Genomic DNA, 17,444 nt, shown 5'->3' with positions numbered 1-17,444 from the left:
ATTCTAGACCCGCCTATGCTAAGTACCTGGTTAGCTCCACACAGTGCTGGAGTGGGTTCTTGGTTAACTTCAGGGCCTTCCGTGGGAGTCTTTTGTTAATATTAGACACCCCTACAGGAGGCACTTGGCTAGCTCCACACAGTGCTGGAGTGGGTCCTTGGTTAACTTCAGGGCCTTCCGTGGGAGTCTTTTGTTAATATTAGACACCCCTACAGGAGGCACTTGGCTAGCTCCACACAGTGCTGGAGTGGGTTCTTGGTTAACTCCAGGCCCTTCCATGGGGGTCTTTTGATAATTCTAGACACGCCTAGGGTAAGATCTTGGTTAGCTCCATGCAGTCTTAGAGTGGGTCTTTGGTTAGGTTTACACATTCTGAGGTTGAATCGTTGGTTATCGAGTGTAGTTTTAGACTAAGTTCACGATTAAGTGCAGTTCGTGGGTAAATTATTGGTTATTTCTGTACAGTTCCAGCATGATTCCTCAGGGATGTATGATGGAACAAGGCATGCACTTACAACGCATGCCTTTACAACGCGGTAAGTACAATGCACGGTCATTACCACGCATGCACTTACCACAAAATATTTTTACCACGCATGTCTTTACCACGAAAATGTTGTAGTAAAGGCATAGTTGGTAAAGACATATGCATGGTAAAAAGTAGAGGTAAGTATAAAATACAATATATATATATATATATATATATATATATATATATACACAAACTCACCTTTCCACTCAAAAACCCTACTACCCTAAACCCTAAAAATTACCATACCACCCCAAAACCCATACCCACCCTAAAACCTAAACACCCCTTACCACCTCAACTCCCAACCCAACCCTAAAACCTAAAAATGCCCTTAAAACCCAAAAAGCCATATCCACCCTAGATTACAAAAAATGCCCTTACCACCCCAAAACCCATAACCACGCTAAAAGCTAAAAATGCCCTTACCACCCCACAGCCCATACCCACCCTAAAACCTAAACATTCTCACACCACCCAAAACCCATACCCTCCCTAAAACCAAAAAATGCCCTTACCTCCCCAAAACCAATACCCACCCAAAAACCTAAAAATGCCCTTACCATCTAAAAACCCATACCCACCCTAAAACCTAACAATACCCTTACTATCCCAAAACCCATACCCACCCTAAAACCTAAATATGCCCTTTCCACCCAAAACCCATAACCACCCTAAAACTTAAAAATGCCCTTACCACCCCAAAACCCATGCCCACCCTAAAACCTAAAAATACCCTTACCACCCCAAAACCCATAGCCACCCTAAAACCTAAAAATGCCATTACCACCCCAAAACCCATAACCACCCTAAAACCTAAAGATGCCCTTACCACCCCAAAACCCATACCCACTCTAAAACCTAAAAATGCCATTAAGGCCCCAAAATCCACACCCACCCGGAAACCTAAAAATCCCCTTACCACCCCAAAACCCATACCGACCCAAAAACCTAAAAATGCCCTTACCACCACAAAATCCATACCCACCATAAAACCTAAAAAGTCCCTTACCACCCACAAACCGGTGCCCACCCTAAAACCTAAAAATGACCTTACTACCCCAAAACTCATACCCACCCTAAAACCTAAAAATGCCCTTACCACCCCACAACCCACACCCACCCTAAAACCTAAAAATGCCCTTACCACCCAAAAACCCATACCCACCTTAAAACCTAAAAATACCCTTACCACCCCAAAACCCATACCCACCCTAAAACCTAAAAATGCCCTTACCACACCAAAACCCATACCCACCGAAAACCTAAACATCCCCTTACCACCCAAAGACCCATACCCACCCTAAAACCTAAAAATACCCTTAGCACCCCAAAACCCATACCCACCCTAAAACCTAAATATGCCCTTTCCACACCAAAACCCATACCCACCCTAAAACCTAAAAATGCCCTTACCACCCCAAAACCCATGCCCACCCTAAAACCTAAAAATACCCTTACCACCACAAAACCCACACCCACCCTAAAATCTAAAAATGCCATTACTACCCCAAAACCAATACCCACCCTAAAACCCAAAAATGTCCTTACCACCCCAAAACCCATATCCATTCTAAAACCTAAAAATGCCCTTACCACCGCAAAATGCATACCCGCCCTAAAACATAAAAATTCCCTTCCCACCCCAAAACCATACCCACCCTAAAACCTAAAAATGCCCTTACCACCCAAAAACCCATACCCACCTTAAAACCTAAAAATACCCTTACCACCCCAAAACCCATACCCACCCTAAAACCTAAAAATGCCCTTACCACACCAAAACCCATACCCACCGAAAACCTAAAAATCCCCTTACCACCCAAAGACCCATAACCACCCTAAAACCTAAAGATGCCCTTACCACCCCAAAACCCATACCCACTCTAAAACCTAAAAATGCCATTAAGACCCCAAAATCCACACCCACCCGGAAACCTAAAAATTCCCTTACCACCCCAAAACCCATACCCACCCAAAAACCTAAAAATGCCCTTACCACCACAAAATCCATACCCACCATAAAACCTAAAAAGTCTCTTACCACCAACAAACCGGTGCCCACCCTAAAACCTAAAAATGCCCTTACTACCCCAAAACTCATACCCACCCTAAAACCTAAAAATGCCCTTACCACCCCACAACCCACACCCACCCTAAAACCTAAAAATGCCCTTACCACCCAAAAACCCATACCCACCTTAAAACCTAAAAATACCCTTACCACCCCAAAACCCATACCCACCATAAAACCTAAAAATGCCCTTACCACACCAAAACCCATACCGCCCGAAAACTTAAAAATCCCCTTACCACCCAAAGACCCATACCCACCCTAAAACCTAAAAATACCCTTACCACCCCAAAACCCATACCCACCCTAAAACCTAAATATGCCCTTTCCACACCAAAACCCATACCACCCTAAAACCTAAAAATGCCCTTACCACCCCAAAACCCATGCCCACCCTAAATCCTAAAAATACCCTTACCACCACAAAACCCACACCCACCCTAAAATCTAAAAATGCCATTACTACCCCAAAACCAATACCCACCCTAAAACCCAAAAATGCCCTTACCACCCCAAAACCCATATCTATTCTAAAACCTAAAAATGCCCTTACCACTGCAAAATGCATACCCGCCCTAAAACATAAAAATTCCCTTCCGACCCCAAAACCATACCCACCCTAAAACCTAAAAATGCCCTTACCACCCCAAAATCCATACCCACCCTAAAACCTAAAAATGTCCTTACCACCCCAAAACCCATACCCACCGAAAACCTAAAAATGCCCTTACCACCCAAAGACCCATACCCACCCGGAAACCTAAAAATTCCCTTACCACCCCAAAACCCATACCCATCCAAAAACCTAAAAATGCCCTTACCACCCCAAAATCCATACCCACCATAAAACCTAAAAAGTCCCTTACCACCCACAAACCGGTGCCCACCCCAAAACCTAAAAATGCCCTTACTACCCCAAAACTCATACCCACCCTAAAACCTAAAAATGCCCTTACCACCCCAAAACCCACACCCACCCTAAAACCTAAAAATGCCCTTACCACCCAAAAACCCATACCCACCTTAAAACCTAAAAATCCTCTTACCACCCCAAAACCCATACCCACCGAAAACCTAAAAATCCCCTTACCACCCAAAGACCCATACCCACCCTAAAACCTAAAAATATTCTTACCACCCCAAAACCCATACCCACCCTAAAACCTAAATATGCCCTTTCCACCCCAAAACCCATACCCACCCTAAAACCTAAAAATGCCCTTACCAACCCAAAACCCATGCCCACCCTAAAACCTAAAAATACCCTTACCACCCCAAAACCCACACCCACCCTAAAACCTAAAAATGCCATTACTACGCCAAAACCAATACCCACCCTAAAACCCAAAAATGCCCTTACCAACCCAAAACCCATATCCATTCTAAAACCTAAAAATGCCCTTACACCGCAAAATGCATACCCGCCCTAAAACATAAAAATTCCCTTCCCACCCCAAAACCATACCCACCCTAAACCCTAAAAATGCCCTTACCACCCCAAAATCCATACCCACCCTAAAACCTAAAAATTCCCTTACCACCCCCAATCCCATGCCCACCCTAAAACCTAAAAATGCCCTTACCACCCCAAAACTCATACCCACCCTAAAACCTAAAAATGCCCTTGCCACCCCAAAACCCATAACCACCCTAAAAGCTAAAAATGCCCTTACCACCCCAAAACCCATACCCACCCTAAAACCTAAAAATACCCGTACCACCCCAAAACCCATACCCTCCCTAAAACCTAAAAATGCCCTTACCACCCCAAAACCCATACCCAACGAAAACCTAAAAATGCCCTTACCACCCAAAGACCCATACCCACCCTAAAACCTAAAAATACCCTTACCACCCCAAAACCCATACCCAACGAAAACCTAAAAATGCCCTTACCACCCAAAGACCCATACCCACCCTAAAACCTAAAAATACCCTTACCACCCCAAAACCCATACCCACCCTAAAACCTAAATGTGCCCTTTCCACCCCAAAACCCATACCCACCCTAAAATCTAAAAATACCCTTACCACCCCAAAACCCATACCCACCCTAAAACCTAAAAATGCCATTACTACCCCAAAACCCATATCCACCCTAAAACCCCAAAATGCCCTTACCACCTCAAAACCCATACCTATTCTAAAACCTAAAAATGCCCTTACCGCTGCAAAATGCATACCCGCCCTAAAAATTCCCTTCCCACCCCAAAACCATACCCACCCTAAAACTTAAAAATGCCCCTACCACCCCAAAATCCATACCCACCCTAAAACCTAAAAATTCCATTACCACCCCCAATCCCATGCCCACCCTAAAACCTAAAAATGCCCCTACCACCCCAAAACTCATATCCACCCTAAAACCTAAAAATACCCTTGCCACCCCAAAATCCATACCCACCCTAAAACCTAAAAATGTCCTTACCACTCCAAAACTCATACCCACCCTAAAACCTAAAAATGCCCTTACCACCCAAAAACCCATACCCACCCTAAAACCTAAAAATACCCTTATGACCCCAAAACCCACACCCACCCTAAAACCTAAAAATGCCCTTACCACCCTAAAACCCATATCCACCTTAAAATCTAAAACTTCCCTTACCACCCTAAAGCCCATACCCACTCTAAAACCTAAAAATGCCTTTACCACCCCAAAACCCATTCTCACCCTAAAACCTTAAAATACCCTTACCACCCCAAAATCCACACCCACCCGGAAACCTAAAAATTCCCTTACCACCCCAAAACCCATACCCATCCAAAAACCTAAAAATGCCCCTACCACCCCAAAATCCATACCCACCCTAAAACCTAAAAATTCCATTACCACCCCCAATCCCATGCCCACCCTAAAACCTAAAAATGCCCCTACCACCCCAAAACTCATATCCACCCTAAAACCTAAAAATACCCTTGCCACCCCAAAATCCATACCCACCCTAAAACCTAAAAATGTCCTTTCCACGCCAAAACCCATAACCACCCTAAAACCTAAAAATGTCCTTACCACCCCAAAACCCATGTCCTCCCTAAAACCTAAAAATACCCTTACCACCCCAAAACCCATACCGACCCTAAAAGCTAAAAATGCCCTTACCACCCTAAAACCCATATCCACCTTAAAATCTAAAACTTCCCTTACCACCCTAAAGCCCATACCCACTCTAAAACCTAAAAATGCCTTTACCACCCCAAAACCCATTCTCACCCTAAAACCTTAAAATACCCTTACCACCCCAAAATCCACACCCACCCGGAAACCTAAAAATTCCCTTACCACCCCAAAACCCATACCCATCCAAAAACCTAAAAATGACCTTACCACCCCAAAATCCATACCCACCTTAAAACCTAAAAATCCCCTTACCACCCCAAAACCCATACCCACCGAAAACCTAAAAATCCCCTTACCACCCAAAGACCCATACCCACCCTAAAACCTAAAAATATCCTTACCACCCCAAAACCCATACCCACCCCAAAACCTAAAAATGCCCTTACTACCCCAAAACTTATACCCACCCCAAAACCTACAAATGCCCTTACCACCCCAAAACCCACACCCACCCTAAAACCTAAAAATGCCCTTTCCACCCAAAAACCCATACCCACCTTAAAACCTAAAAATCCCCTTACCACCCCAAAACCCATACCCACCGAAAACCTAAAAATCCCCTTACCACCCAAAGACCCATACCCACCCTAAAACCTAAAAATGCCCTTACCACCCCAAAACACATATCCACCCTAAAACCTAAAAATACCCTTGCCACCCCAAAATCCATACCCACCCTAAAACCTAAAAATGTCCTTACCACTCCAAAACTCATACCCACCCTAAAACCTAAAAATGCCCTTACCACCCAAAAACCCATACCCACCCTAAAACCTAAAAATACCCTTATGACCCCAAAACCCACACCCACCCTAAAACCTAAAAATGCCCTTTCCACGCCAAAACCCATAACCATCCTAAAACCTAAAAATGTCCTTACCACCCCAAAACCCATGTCCTCCCTAAAACCTAAAAATACCCTTACCACCCCAAAACCCATACCGACCCTAAAAGCTAAAAATGCCCTTACCACCCTAAAACCCATATCCACCTTAAAATCTAAAAATTCCCTTACCACCCTAAAGCCCATACCCACTCTAAAACCTAAAAATGCCATTACCACCCCAAAACCCATTCTCACCCTAAAACCTTAAAATACCCTTACCACCCCAAAACCCATACCCACCCTAAAACCTTAAAATGCCATTAAGACCCCAAAATCCACACCCACCCGGAAACCTAAAAATTCCCTTACCACCCCAAAACCCATACCCATCCAAAAACCTAAAAATGCCCTTACCACCCCAAAATCCATACCCACCTTAAAACCTAAAAATCCCCTTACCACCCCAAAACCCATACCCACCGAAAACCTAAAAATACCCTTACCACCCAAAGACCCATACCCACCCTAAAACCTAAAAATATCCTTACCACCCCAAAACCCATACCCACCCTAAAACCTAAATATGCCCTTTCCACCCCAAACCCCATACCCACCCTAAAACCTAAAAATGACTTTACCACCCCAAAACCCATGCCCACTCTAAAACCTAAAAATACCCTTACCACCCCAAAACCCACACCCACCCTAAAACCTAAAAATGCCATTACTACGCCAAAACCAATACCCACCCTAAAACCCAAAAATGCCCTTACCACCCCAAAACCCATATCCATTCTAAAACCTAAAAATGCCCTTACCACCGCAAAATGCATACCCGCCCTAAAACATAAAAATTCCCTTCCCACCCCAAAACCATACCCACCCTAAACCCTAAAAATGCCCTTAGCACCCCAAAATCCATACCCACCCTAAAACCTAAAAATTCCCTTACCACCCCCAATCCCATGCCCACCCTAAAACCTAAAAATGCCCTTACCACCCCAAAACTCATACCCACCCTAAAACCTAAAAATGCCCTTGCCACCCCATAACCACCCTAAAAGCTAAAAATGCCCTTACCACCCCAATACCCACCCTAAAACCTAAAAATACCCATACCACCCCAAAACCCATACCCTCCCTAAAACCTAAAAATGCCCTTACCACCCCAAAACCCATACCCAACGAAAACCTAAAAATGCCCTTACCACCCAAAGACCCATACCCACCCTAAAACCTAAAAATACCCTTACCACCCCAAAACCCATACCCACCCTAAAACCTAAATGTGCCCTTTCCACCCCAAAACCCATACCCACCCTAAAACCTAAAAATGCCCTTACCACCCCAAAACCCATGCCCACCCTAAAATCTAAAAATACCCTTACCACCCCAAAACCCATACCCACCCTAAAACCTAAAAATGCCATTACTACCCCAAAACCCATATCCACCCAAAAAACCCAAAATGCCCTTACCACCCCAAAACCCATACCTATTCTAAAACCTAAAAATGCCCTTACCACTGCAAAATGCATACCCGCCCTAAAAATTCCCTTCCCACCCCAAAACCATACCCACCCTGAAACCTAAAAATGCCCCTACTACCCCAAAATCCATACCCACCCTAAAACCTAAAAATTCCCTTACCACCGCCAATCCCATGCCCACCCTAAAACCTAAAAATGCCCCTACCACCCCAAAACTCATATCCACCCTAAAACCTAAAAATACCCTTGTCACCCCAAAATCCATACCCACCCTAAAACCTAAAAATGTCCTTACCACTCCAAAACTCATACCCACCCTAAAACCTAAAAATGCCCTGACCACCCAAAAACCCATACCCACCCTAAAACCTGAAAATACCCTTATGACCCCAAAACCCACACCCACCCTAAAACCTAAAAATGCCCTTTCCACCCCAAAACCCATAACCACCCTAAAACCTAAAAATGTCCTTACCACCCCAAAACCCATGTCCTCCCTAAAACCTAAAAATACCCTTACCACCCCAAAACCCATACCGACCGTAAAAGCTAAAAATGCCCTTACCACCCTAAAACCCATATCCACCTTAAAATCAAAAAATTCCCTTACCACCCTAAAGCCCATACCCACTCTAAAACCTAAAAATGCCATTACCACCCCAAAACCCATTCTCACCCTAAAACCTTAAAATACCCTTACCACCCCAAAACCCATACCCACCCTAAAACCTAAAAATTCCATTAAGACCCCAAAATCCACACCCACCCGGAAACCTAAAAATTCCCTTACCACCCCAAAACCCATACCCATCCAAAAACCTAAAAATGCCCTTACCACCCCAAAATCCAAACCCACCATAAAACCTAAAAAGTCCCTTACCACCCACAAACCGGTGCCGACTCCAAAACCTAAAAATGCCCTTACCACCCCAAAACCCACACCCACCCTAAAACCTAAAAATGCCCTTACCACCCAAAGACCCATACCCACCCTAAAACCTAAAAATACCCTTACCACCCCAAAACCCATACCCACCATAAAACCTAAATATGCCCTTTCCACCCCAAAACCCATACCCACCCTAAAACCTAAAAATGCCCTTACCACCCCAAAACCCATGCCCACCCTAAAACTTAAAAATACCCTTACCACCCCAAAACCCACACCCACCCTAAAACCTAAAAATGCCATTACTACCCCAAAACCAATACCCACCCTAAAACCCCAAAATGCCCTTACCACCCCAAAACCCATATCCATTCTAAAACCTAAAAATGCCCTTACCACCGCAAAATGCATACCCGCCCTAAAACATAAAAATTCCCTTCCCACCCCAAAACCATACCCACCCTAAAACCTAAAAATGCCCTTACCACCCCAAAATCCATACCCACCCCAAAACCTAAAAATTCCCTTACCACCCCCAATCCCATGCCCACCCTAAAACCTCAAAATGCCCTTACCACCCCAAAACTCATACCCACCCTAAAACCTAAAAATACCCTTGCCACCCCAAAACCCATAACCACCCTAAAAGCTAAAAATGCCCTTACAACCCCAAAACCCATACCCACCCTAAAACCTAAAAATACCCGTACCACCCCAAAACCCATACCCTCCCTAAAACCTAAAAATGCCCTTACCACCCCAAAACCCATACCCACAGAAAACCTAAAAATGCCCTTACCACCCAAAACCATACCCACACTAAAACCTAAAAATGCCCCTACCACCCCAAAATCCATACCCACCCTAAAACCTAAAAATTCCCTTACCACCCCCAATCCCATGCACACCCTAAAACCTAAAAATGCCCCTACCACCCCAAAACTCATACCCACCCTAAAACCTAAAAATGCCCTTGCCACCCCAAAATCCATACCCACCCTCAAACCTAAAAATGTCCTTACCACCCCAAAACTCATACCCACCCTAAAACCTAAAAATGCCCTTACCACCCAAAAACCCATACCCAGCCTAAAACCTAAAAATACCCTTATGACCCCAAAACCCACACCCACCCTAAAACCTAAAAATGCCCTTTCCACCCCAAAACCCATAACCACCCTATAACCTAAAAATGTCCTTACCACCCCAAAACCCATATCCTCCCTAAAACCTAAAAATTCCCTTACCACCCCAAAACCCATACCGACCCTAAAAGCTAAAAATGCCCTTACCACCCTAAAACCCATATCCACCTTAAAATCTAAAAATTCCCTTACCACCCTAAAACCCATACCCACCCTAAAACCTAAAAATGCCATTACTACCCCAAAACCAATACCCACCCTAAAACCCAAAATTGCCCTTACCACCCCAAAACCCATATCCATTCTAAAACCTAAAAATGCCCTTACCACCGCAAAATGCATACCCGCCCTAAAACATAAAAATTCCCTTCCCACCCCAAAACCATACCCACCCTAAAACCTAAAAATTCCCTTACCACCCCAAAATCCATACCCACCCCAAAACCTAAAAATTCCCTTACCACCCCCAATCCCATGCCCACCCTATAACCTAAAAATGCCCTTACCACCCCAAAACTCATACCCACCCTAAAACCTAAAAATACCCTTGCCACCCCAAAACCCATAACCACCCTAAAAGCTAAAAATGCCCTTACAACCCCAAAACCCATACCCACCCTAAAACCTAAAAATACCCGTACCACCTCAAAACCCATACCCTCCCTAAAACCTAAAAATGCCCTTACCACCCCAAAACCCATACCCACAGAAAACCTAAAAATGCCCTTACCACCCAAAGACCCATACCCACCCTAAAACCTAAAAATACCCTTACCACCCCAAAACCCATACCCATCCTAAAACCTAAATGTGCCCTTTCCACCCCAAAACCCATACCCACCCTAAAACCTAAAAATGCCCTTACCACCCCAAAACCCATGCCCACCCTAAAATCTAAAAATACCCTTACCACCCCAAAACCCATACCCACCCTAAAACCTAAAAATGCCATTACTACCCCAAAACCCATATCCACCCTAAAACCCCAAAATGCCCTTATCACCCCAAAACCCATACCTATTCTAAAACCTAAAAATGCCCTTACCACCGTAAAATGCATACCCGCCCTAAAAATTCCCTTCCCACCCCAAAACCACACCCACACTAAAACCTAAAAATGCCCCTACCACCCCAAAATCCATACCCACCCTAAAACCTAAAAATTCCCTTACCACCCCCAATCCCATGCCCACCCTAAAACCTAAAAATGCCCCTACCACCCCAAAACTCATACCCACCCTAAAACCTAAAAATGCCCTTGCCACCCCAAAATCCATACCCACCCTAAAACCTAAAAATGTCCTTACCACCCCAAAACTCATACCCACCCTAAAACCTAAAAATGCCCTTACCACCCAAAAACCCATACCCAGCCTAAAACCTAAAAATACCCTTATGACCCCAAAATCCACACCCACCCTAAAACCTAAAAATGCCCTTTCCACCCCAAAACCCATAACCACCCTATAACCTAAAAATGTCCTTACCACCCCAAAACCCATATCCTCCCTAAAACCTAAAAATACCCTTACCACCCCAAAACCCATACCGACCCTAAAAGCTAAAAATGCCCTTACCACCCTAAAACCCATATCCACCTTAAAATCTAAAAATTCCCTTACCACCCTAAAGCCAATACCCACTCTAAAACCTAAAAATGCCATTACCACCCCAAAACCCATTCCCACCCTAAAACCTAAAAATGCCATTACCACCCCAAAATCCATACCCACCCTAAAACATAGAAATTCCCTTACCACCCCAAAACCCATACCTACCCTAAAACCTAAAATGCCCTTACCACCCCAAAACCCATACCCACCCTAAAATCTAAAAATTCCCTTACCACCCCCAAACCCACGCCCACCCTAAAACCTAAAAATGCCCTTACCACCCCAAAATCCATACCCACCCTAAAACCTAAAAATGCCCATACCACCCCCAAGCCCATACCTACCCTAAAACCTAAAGTGCCCTTACCACCCCAAAACCCACAGCCACCCTAAAACCTAAAAATGCCCTTACCACCCCAAAAACCATACCCACCCTGAAGCTCAAAAATGCATTTTCCATCAATAACGGTTACCCACCCTTAACACTATCTATCTATCTATCTATCTATCTATCTATCTATCTATCTATCTATCTATCTATCTATCTATCTATCTATCTATCTATCTATATATATATATATATTTCACTCAACCTACTTAATATTTACCTGTACTTATCTTCAAAACCTTTACCATGCATACAACTGTATCCTTCATGCCTTTACAACAAAATTCATTGTAAAGGCATGCGTGGTAAAAGTACATTCAAGGCGAAGGCAAGCGTGGTAAAGCCATACGTGGCAAACGCATATGAGTTGTAAAGGCATTGTGGTAAATACATCTCGTTGCATTTACCATATTGTAAGTGATGTTTTCCTTCCTCAGTTATCTTCTTGCATTTTATTATCTGTGTGGTTTGCTCTGAGCAGTAGTGAGTCCTTGAGTAACTTTCTATAGGTCAAGTTGCATTAACGGTTAGGTCTATGCAGTTTCAGGAAGATCATTGAATAAGTCCATGCTTTTCCAGGTTGAGTTCTTGATTTATTTTATGCATTCCAAAAACTTGTCGTTCTTATGCCTCATGTGCCATTCCAGGATTAATGCTAGGAAAATCTCCATTAAATTCTAAGGGCGTCCTTGGCTACAGCTAGCTTAGTGAAGCCGTAGGGTCAGTCATTACTTAACTCTGTTCAGTTCCTGGATGAGCCGATGATAAGCTCCATGCAGTTCCACAGTGAGTCTTTAGTTGTCTTAATGTAGCTGAAGGTAGTGGTTTTCTGTATCTTTGTGAAATCTCCTGGTCAGTGCATGGTTAGAGCTCCATACATTTCCTGTGACAATCAATGATGGACCCATATATTAAGAGGATGATTATATTTTATACTGTTGGACTGTGCATCCTTGTTTGCTGCCCTGAGGGTGGCTGATACATCCTTGGGTAGTTTTATGTGAACCTTTATTGTAGCCTAGTAGTTACGGGGTGAACTCTCACTTTATTTCATGCAGTCACTGACTGAGCTCCTGGTACTTTCATGGAACTACATTGTGGTTCTATGGTTCTTGCCACTCAGTTAGAGGGTTAATCTTTGACAGTTTTACTCTGAATCCTTGCTTATTGCTGTGCATTTACTGCGTGATACCTTGAGTAGTTTCATGCAGTTAATACCATGAATGCTCCGTTATTGCCTGTTGGTTACAGGGTAAATATTCGGTTAGTTTCTTGCAGATACACTGTGAATGCTCCGTTATTGTCTGTGGGTTAGGGAGTAAATGCTTGGTTAATTTCCTGCATACACATTGTAAATGCTCTGTAATTGCCTGTCAGTTACAGGGTATAAACTCAGTTCGGTTTATTCAGATACATTGTGACTGTTTTTTTAATTGTCTGTCAGTTACAGGGTAAATAGTTAGTTTCATGCAGATACTCCGTTATTGCCAGACAGTTACAGGGTAAATATGTGGTTAGTTTCCTACAGATACATTGTGAATGCTTTGTAATTCTCTGTCAGTTACGAGGTAAATACTTGGTTAGTTTCCTGAAGATACACCGTGAATACTCTGTTATTGCCTGTCAGTTACAGGGTAAATATTTGGTTAGTTTTCTGCAGAGACATTGCGAATGCTCTGTAAATGCTTGGTTAGTTTCATGACGATACATTGCGAACCCTTAGTTATGCTCATGTGTTTACAGAGTGCATCATAGGCTAGCTTAATGTGTCAGCACCATGAATCCTTGGTTATTCCCATTCAATACCAGTGAGAATTCTTGGTTACTTAGTTGCATTTGCAGGCAATAGAATGTGTAGGAACAACAAAGACCGATAAACCTAGGGGATGGAATAGGCTCTGCCACGTTAAAGGAGTGAGGCTTCTCCAGAGTCCCACCATGCAATGTAATTTCAGTCCGTTCAAGGCTAGCATCATAGAGATCCACGCTCAGTCTGTTGGTTGCTCCATTCTGCTATATGTAGGGTTATCTTTTGACTCAATGAGGTACTGCTGGGAGTTCATGGCTATTTAAGTATGATTCCAGATTGAATATGTTATTCATTTTCCCCAGTTCAAGGGTGAGCTACTGGATGACTCAATGCAGTTCTAGTATCAGTTCCTCACTAGTATTATTCAATTTCATTCTGAGTATGCAGTAGCTCTATTCAGTTCTAGACCATGTTATTAGTTGCTACACACAATTCTTGTTTGAGTTCAGGGCTCATTCCAAGGAGTTATTAATTTGTTGCATGCAGTTCTAGGTTGAGGGCATGGCTGCCTGCATGCAGCTAGGTTGAGTGTTGAGCTCGTTATGTGTTATCTAGGATAGGTGCATGGCATGCACTATGCGAGTGTGGTTAGCCTTAACTAGCACTGAGCTGAAACATTAGTTGGTTCTGTACAGTTCGAGACTGAGTTATTGGTTAGTTCCATGGTCTTCTACATTGAGTTCCTGGCTAGTGAAAGGTATGTCATGTTGAGTGCATGGTTAGTAACATCCAATTCTATGTCGAGTTTTTTGGATGGCCATGTGCACCTGTAGTTTGGGTCAGTTCTTAATTTGAACCAGTAGATGCAGATGGGACCGACCATCACTCTTTTTTGGTGGTCGGCACTTATTATTCCTCATCAGACTTTGATCCAAAGCAATGGAGAGAAAAAACACATATAGTTCCTGACACTTTCAGTCTAGTTTGACTTAATGGCTTGACTGATGAATTAACCACATGTAACATTTGACTGTACTAACTTTGTTTCTCTCTATTCTTGTTGCAGTACGGTCTGAAGAAGAAGGAAGAGAAGGAGGCGGAGGAGAAGGCTGCCATGGAGCAGGCATGCGAAGGCAGTCTCACTCGCCCGAAGAAAGCAATCCCAGCTGGCTGTGGTGATGAGGACGATGAAGAGGAAGAAAGCATCCTGGACACCGTGCTCAAGTACCTGCCAGGACCTCTGCAGGATATGTTTAAAAAGTAATGATGGCATGGTGTCAGATCCACCTCTTTGTTCTCCCACGTCACACAGGGAAGCCATACCCAATCTATGGAATCCCTCAGACCTTGACAAAAACTCATGACCTACCTTTTTAAAGTTGCTGTTTCTTTGACTGAGGACTCCAAAAGTCTCTTCCCGCCTCTTCTACAACTGTCAAGAACAGTTTGAAGGACACACTTCACTGGTGTGTCTGGTGCCTGTTGCTAAAAGTTTTATCTCTACTCAGCAAAGGTAAATAGACAGATTTGTTGTGATGACTTGGAAATTGTGTAGGTCTGCCCCCGACTGGGCTGCTTTTTTTTTTATAAGGGGCAAATATAAAGTTGTATTTTTTTTGTTTCTTCTACACTGCCAGCGCATATCGTACAGAAACAAGACAGTATCAGCCTTACTATGTTATTTTCTTTTACTGCAGAACAAGTCAATATGGCATTCCCCCACCACTTTCACAGGCACACATACATACATACATACATATAAAATTTCACAGAAATCACTGTACACAGTTATTACTTCTAGGCTGAGCGACTCCTAAAAGGCTTCAGCTGAGCATCATAGAATCAGTAATCCCACTTCTGACACCAAACACTGATTTTCCTAAACAGCCACATTCTTTCAACAATAATAAAAAAACAGTGCCCTGTTGGGTGCTGCCCCCTTCAGTGGTATTTTTGAACTCAAACCCCAAAGCCTTTTTTGGCAACAAAAAATTCACATTAACAGAATAAAAGTTATTAAATGACCAGGGTCACTGGAAAATCCACACTTTCTGAGGGATCCTTGATAAATAGAAACCCCGCTTATTGGGTGGCATCTTTACTCACTGACAGCCTTTACAATCCCAGTAGACTTAAATAGCGCATTACTCACAGCATTCTGAATGAACTGGATGACTGTGGTGGGTGTCGCTTGCTGATCCCCTTCCTAACCCTGTCAACTGTATTAGAGTCAGCATGTACTCTCAGTAACAGCCGTACTAACTGTTAGACAAAACTGGATTCTCTCTCACTAAATGTCCTGGGACCATTTCAGACTGAAATTGAGTGTTGCTCGGTGACAACCTTGCTTACCTGTAGCCTAAATTGAACTCTCACACACTAATAGTCTTGCTAACCAATATGCTGCAGTGGAGTCTTATTCACTGACAAGCTTGTTAATCCCATAAATATTGGTAAAGTCTCACTCACTCGCTAGCATTCCTGTACCCCATAAACAAAGGTGTAGTCTGGTTTATTGACAGGCTTGCTAACCACCTTACATTTCAGTGGAGCAACTGTCACCCACATCTTTGTTTAGCTCAACACATAGACTTATTTGTAACATATCTCCCTACCCGCCTTGGTTAATCAATGAACTTCACTTGAATTTTGTTCATAGATAAACTTGCTAGCTACAAATTATTAGTATTATCTTGCCATGTAGGTTCTGTGCATGCCTTTGAATTTGTGCCAAAAGGCCAAATACCTTGAAATGTTCCTGCAATGGAAACTCTTTTTCGAAGTTGATTCCACCACCTCCACTCCCATTTAGCAGCAACCCTTACTCCATATGGTAGGTGTAAGAATCAGGGTCTCTCTGCCATCCTCTCGCTATGGGGGCAATTCCACTCCAGTCATCCAACTTAGATATATGTTGTTCTGTGTGCCTGTCTCCTATCAAGGTGTGATGTGGGACTGTCAGGTCGCATGTGGTGGTATGCTTGGGATGACCATTCCCTATGGTTTAGTAGGCATCCTCAAGAGTAATCAGTCTTCCCTATGTTGACTGGTTGACACTTTGAGTGATGTTTCTGTGTGTCTCTCCTGTGGTGGTCTCCACTAGCTTCTCCTGAGAAACGGAACCTTAGTAAGGCCAGAATCCCTTTCCTTATGCTGGGTTCTCATGACTATAGGTGACTTTGGAAATACCTTCAGCCCATAAAAGCATACTGGACCTGTCTCCATTCTCCCCGGGTGACTCCATTAGTAATAACTGGTACAGAGCCAAAAACACTCCTTTTCACTCTCTTAAAGACAAATGTGCTATTTGATGAAGCTCTGAGTGTTCAGTAGACAAGACTATAGACAATGGTACTACTGTTGCATCACCTGAACCAGAGGTAGCCTTTCGTCTTTCACTCCCTAGTCCCAGTACCTTATAATCCCTGTATAGTTGTCCATAACTATCCAACGCCTTTGACTGTCTGACACTGTGACCTCATACAACAAAATAGAAAGGCCTATGTCGTGGTGTAAGCCAGCTGAGTCTAAGTAAGAGATTGTCGGCTGTGGTCTTTAAAAGGGACATTTATGGTCCTTCATAGAACCCAACCCAGAATTAAAGTATACACTTCCTGTG

At 43.5% G+C, this 17,444-nt stretch overlaps 1 protein-coding gene across 2 annotated transcripts in view; it reads left to right on the top strand.

Moving 5' to 3' along the window:
• The window catches only part of CPLX2 (complexin 2), a 597,501-nt gene extending 581,651 nt beyond the window's left edge, over window positions 1-15,850 (top strand). For both annotated transcript variants that reach the window (XM_069244589.1, XM_069244588.1), the window contains one exon: window positions 14,892-15,850. In XM_069244589.1, coding sequence (XP_069100690.1) covers window positions 14,892-15,089 — 198 coding nt within the window. In that variant the 3' untranslated portion in view covers window positions 15,090-15,850. The remainder of the gene's footprint in view (window positions 1-14,891) is intronic.
• Window positions 15,851-17,444: the final 1,594 nt, after the last annotated feature.

The sequence above is a fragment of the Pleurodeles waltl genome, chromosome 7 (genome assembly GCF_031143425.1).
Source record: "Pleurodeles waltl isolate 20211129_DDA chromosome 7, aPleWal1.hap1.20221129, whole genome shotgun sequence".
Classification (NCBI taxonomy): Eukaryota; Metazoa; Chordata; class Amphibia; order Caudata; family Salamandridae; genus Pleurodeles; species Pleurodeles waltl.
Note: the sequence above shows the minus strand (reverse complement) of the source record. Positions and strands in the feature narration are given on the sequence as shown.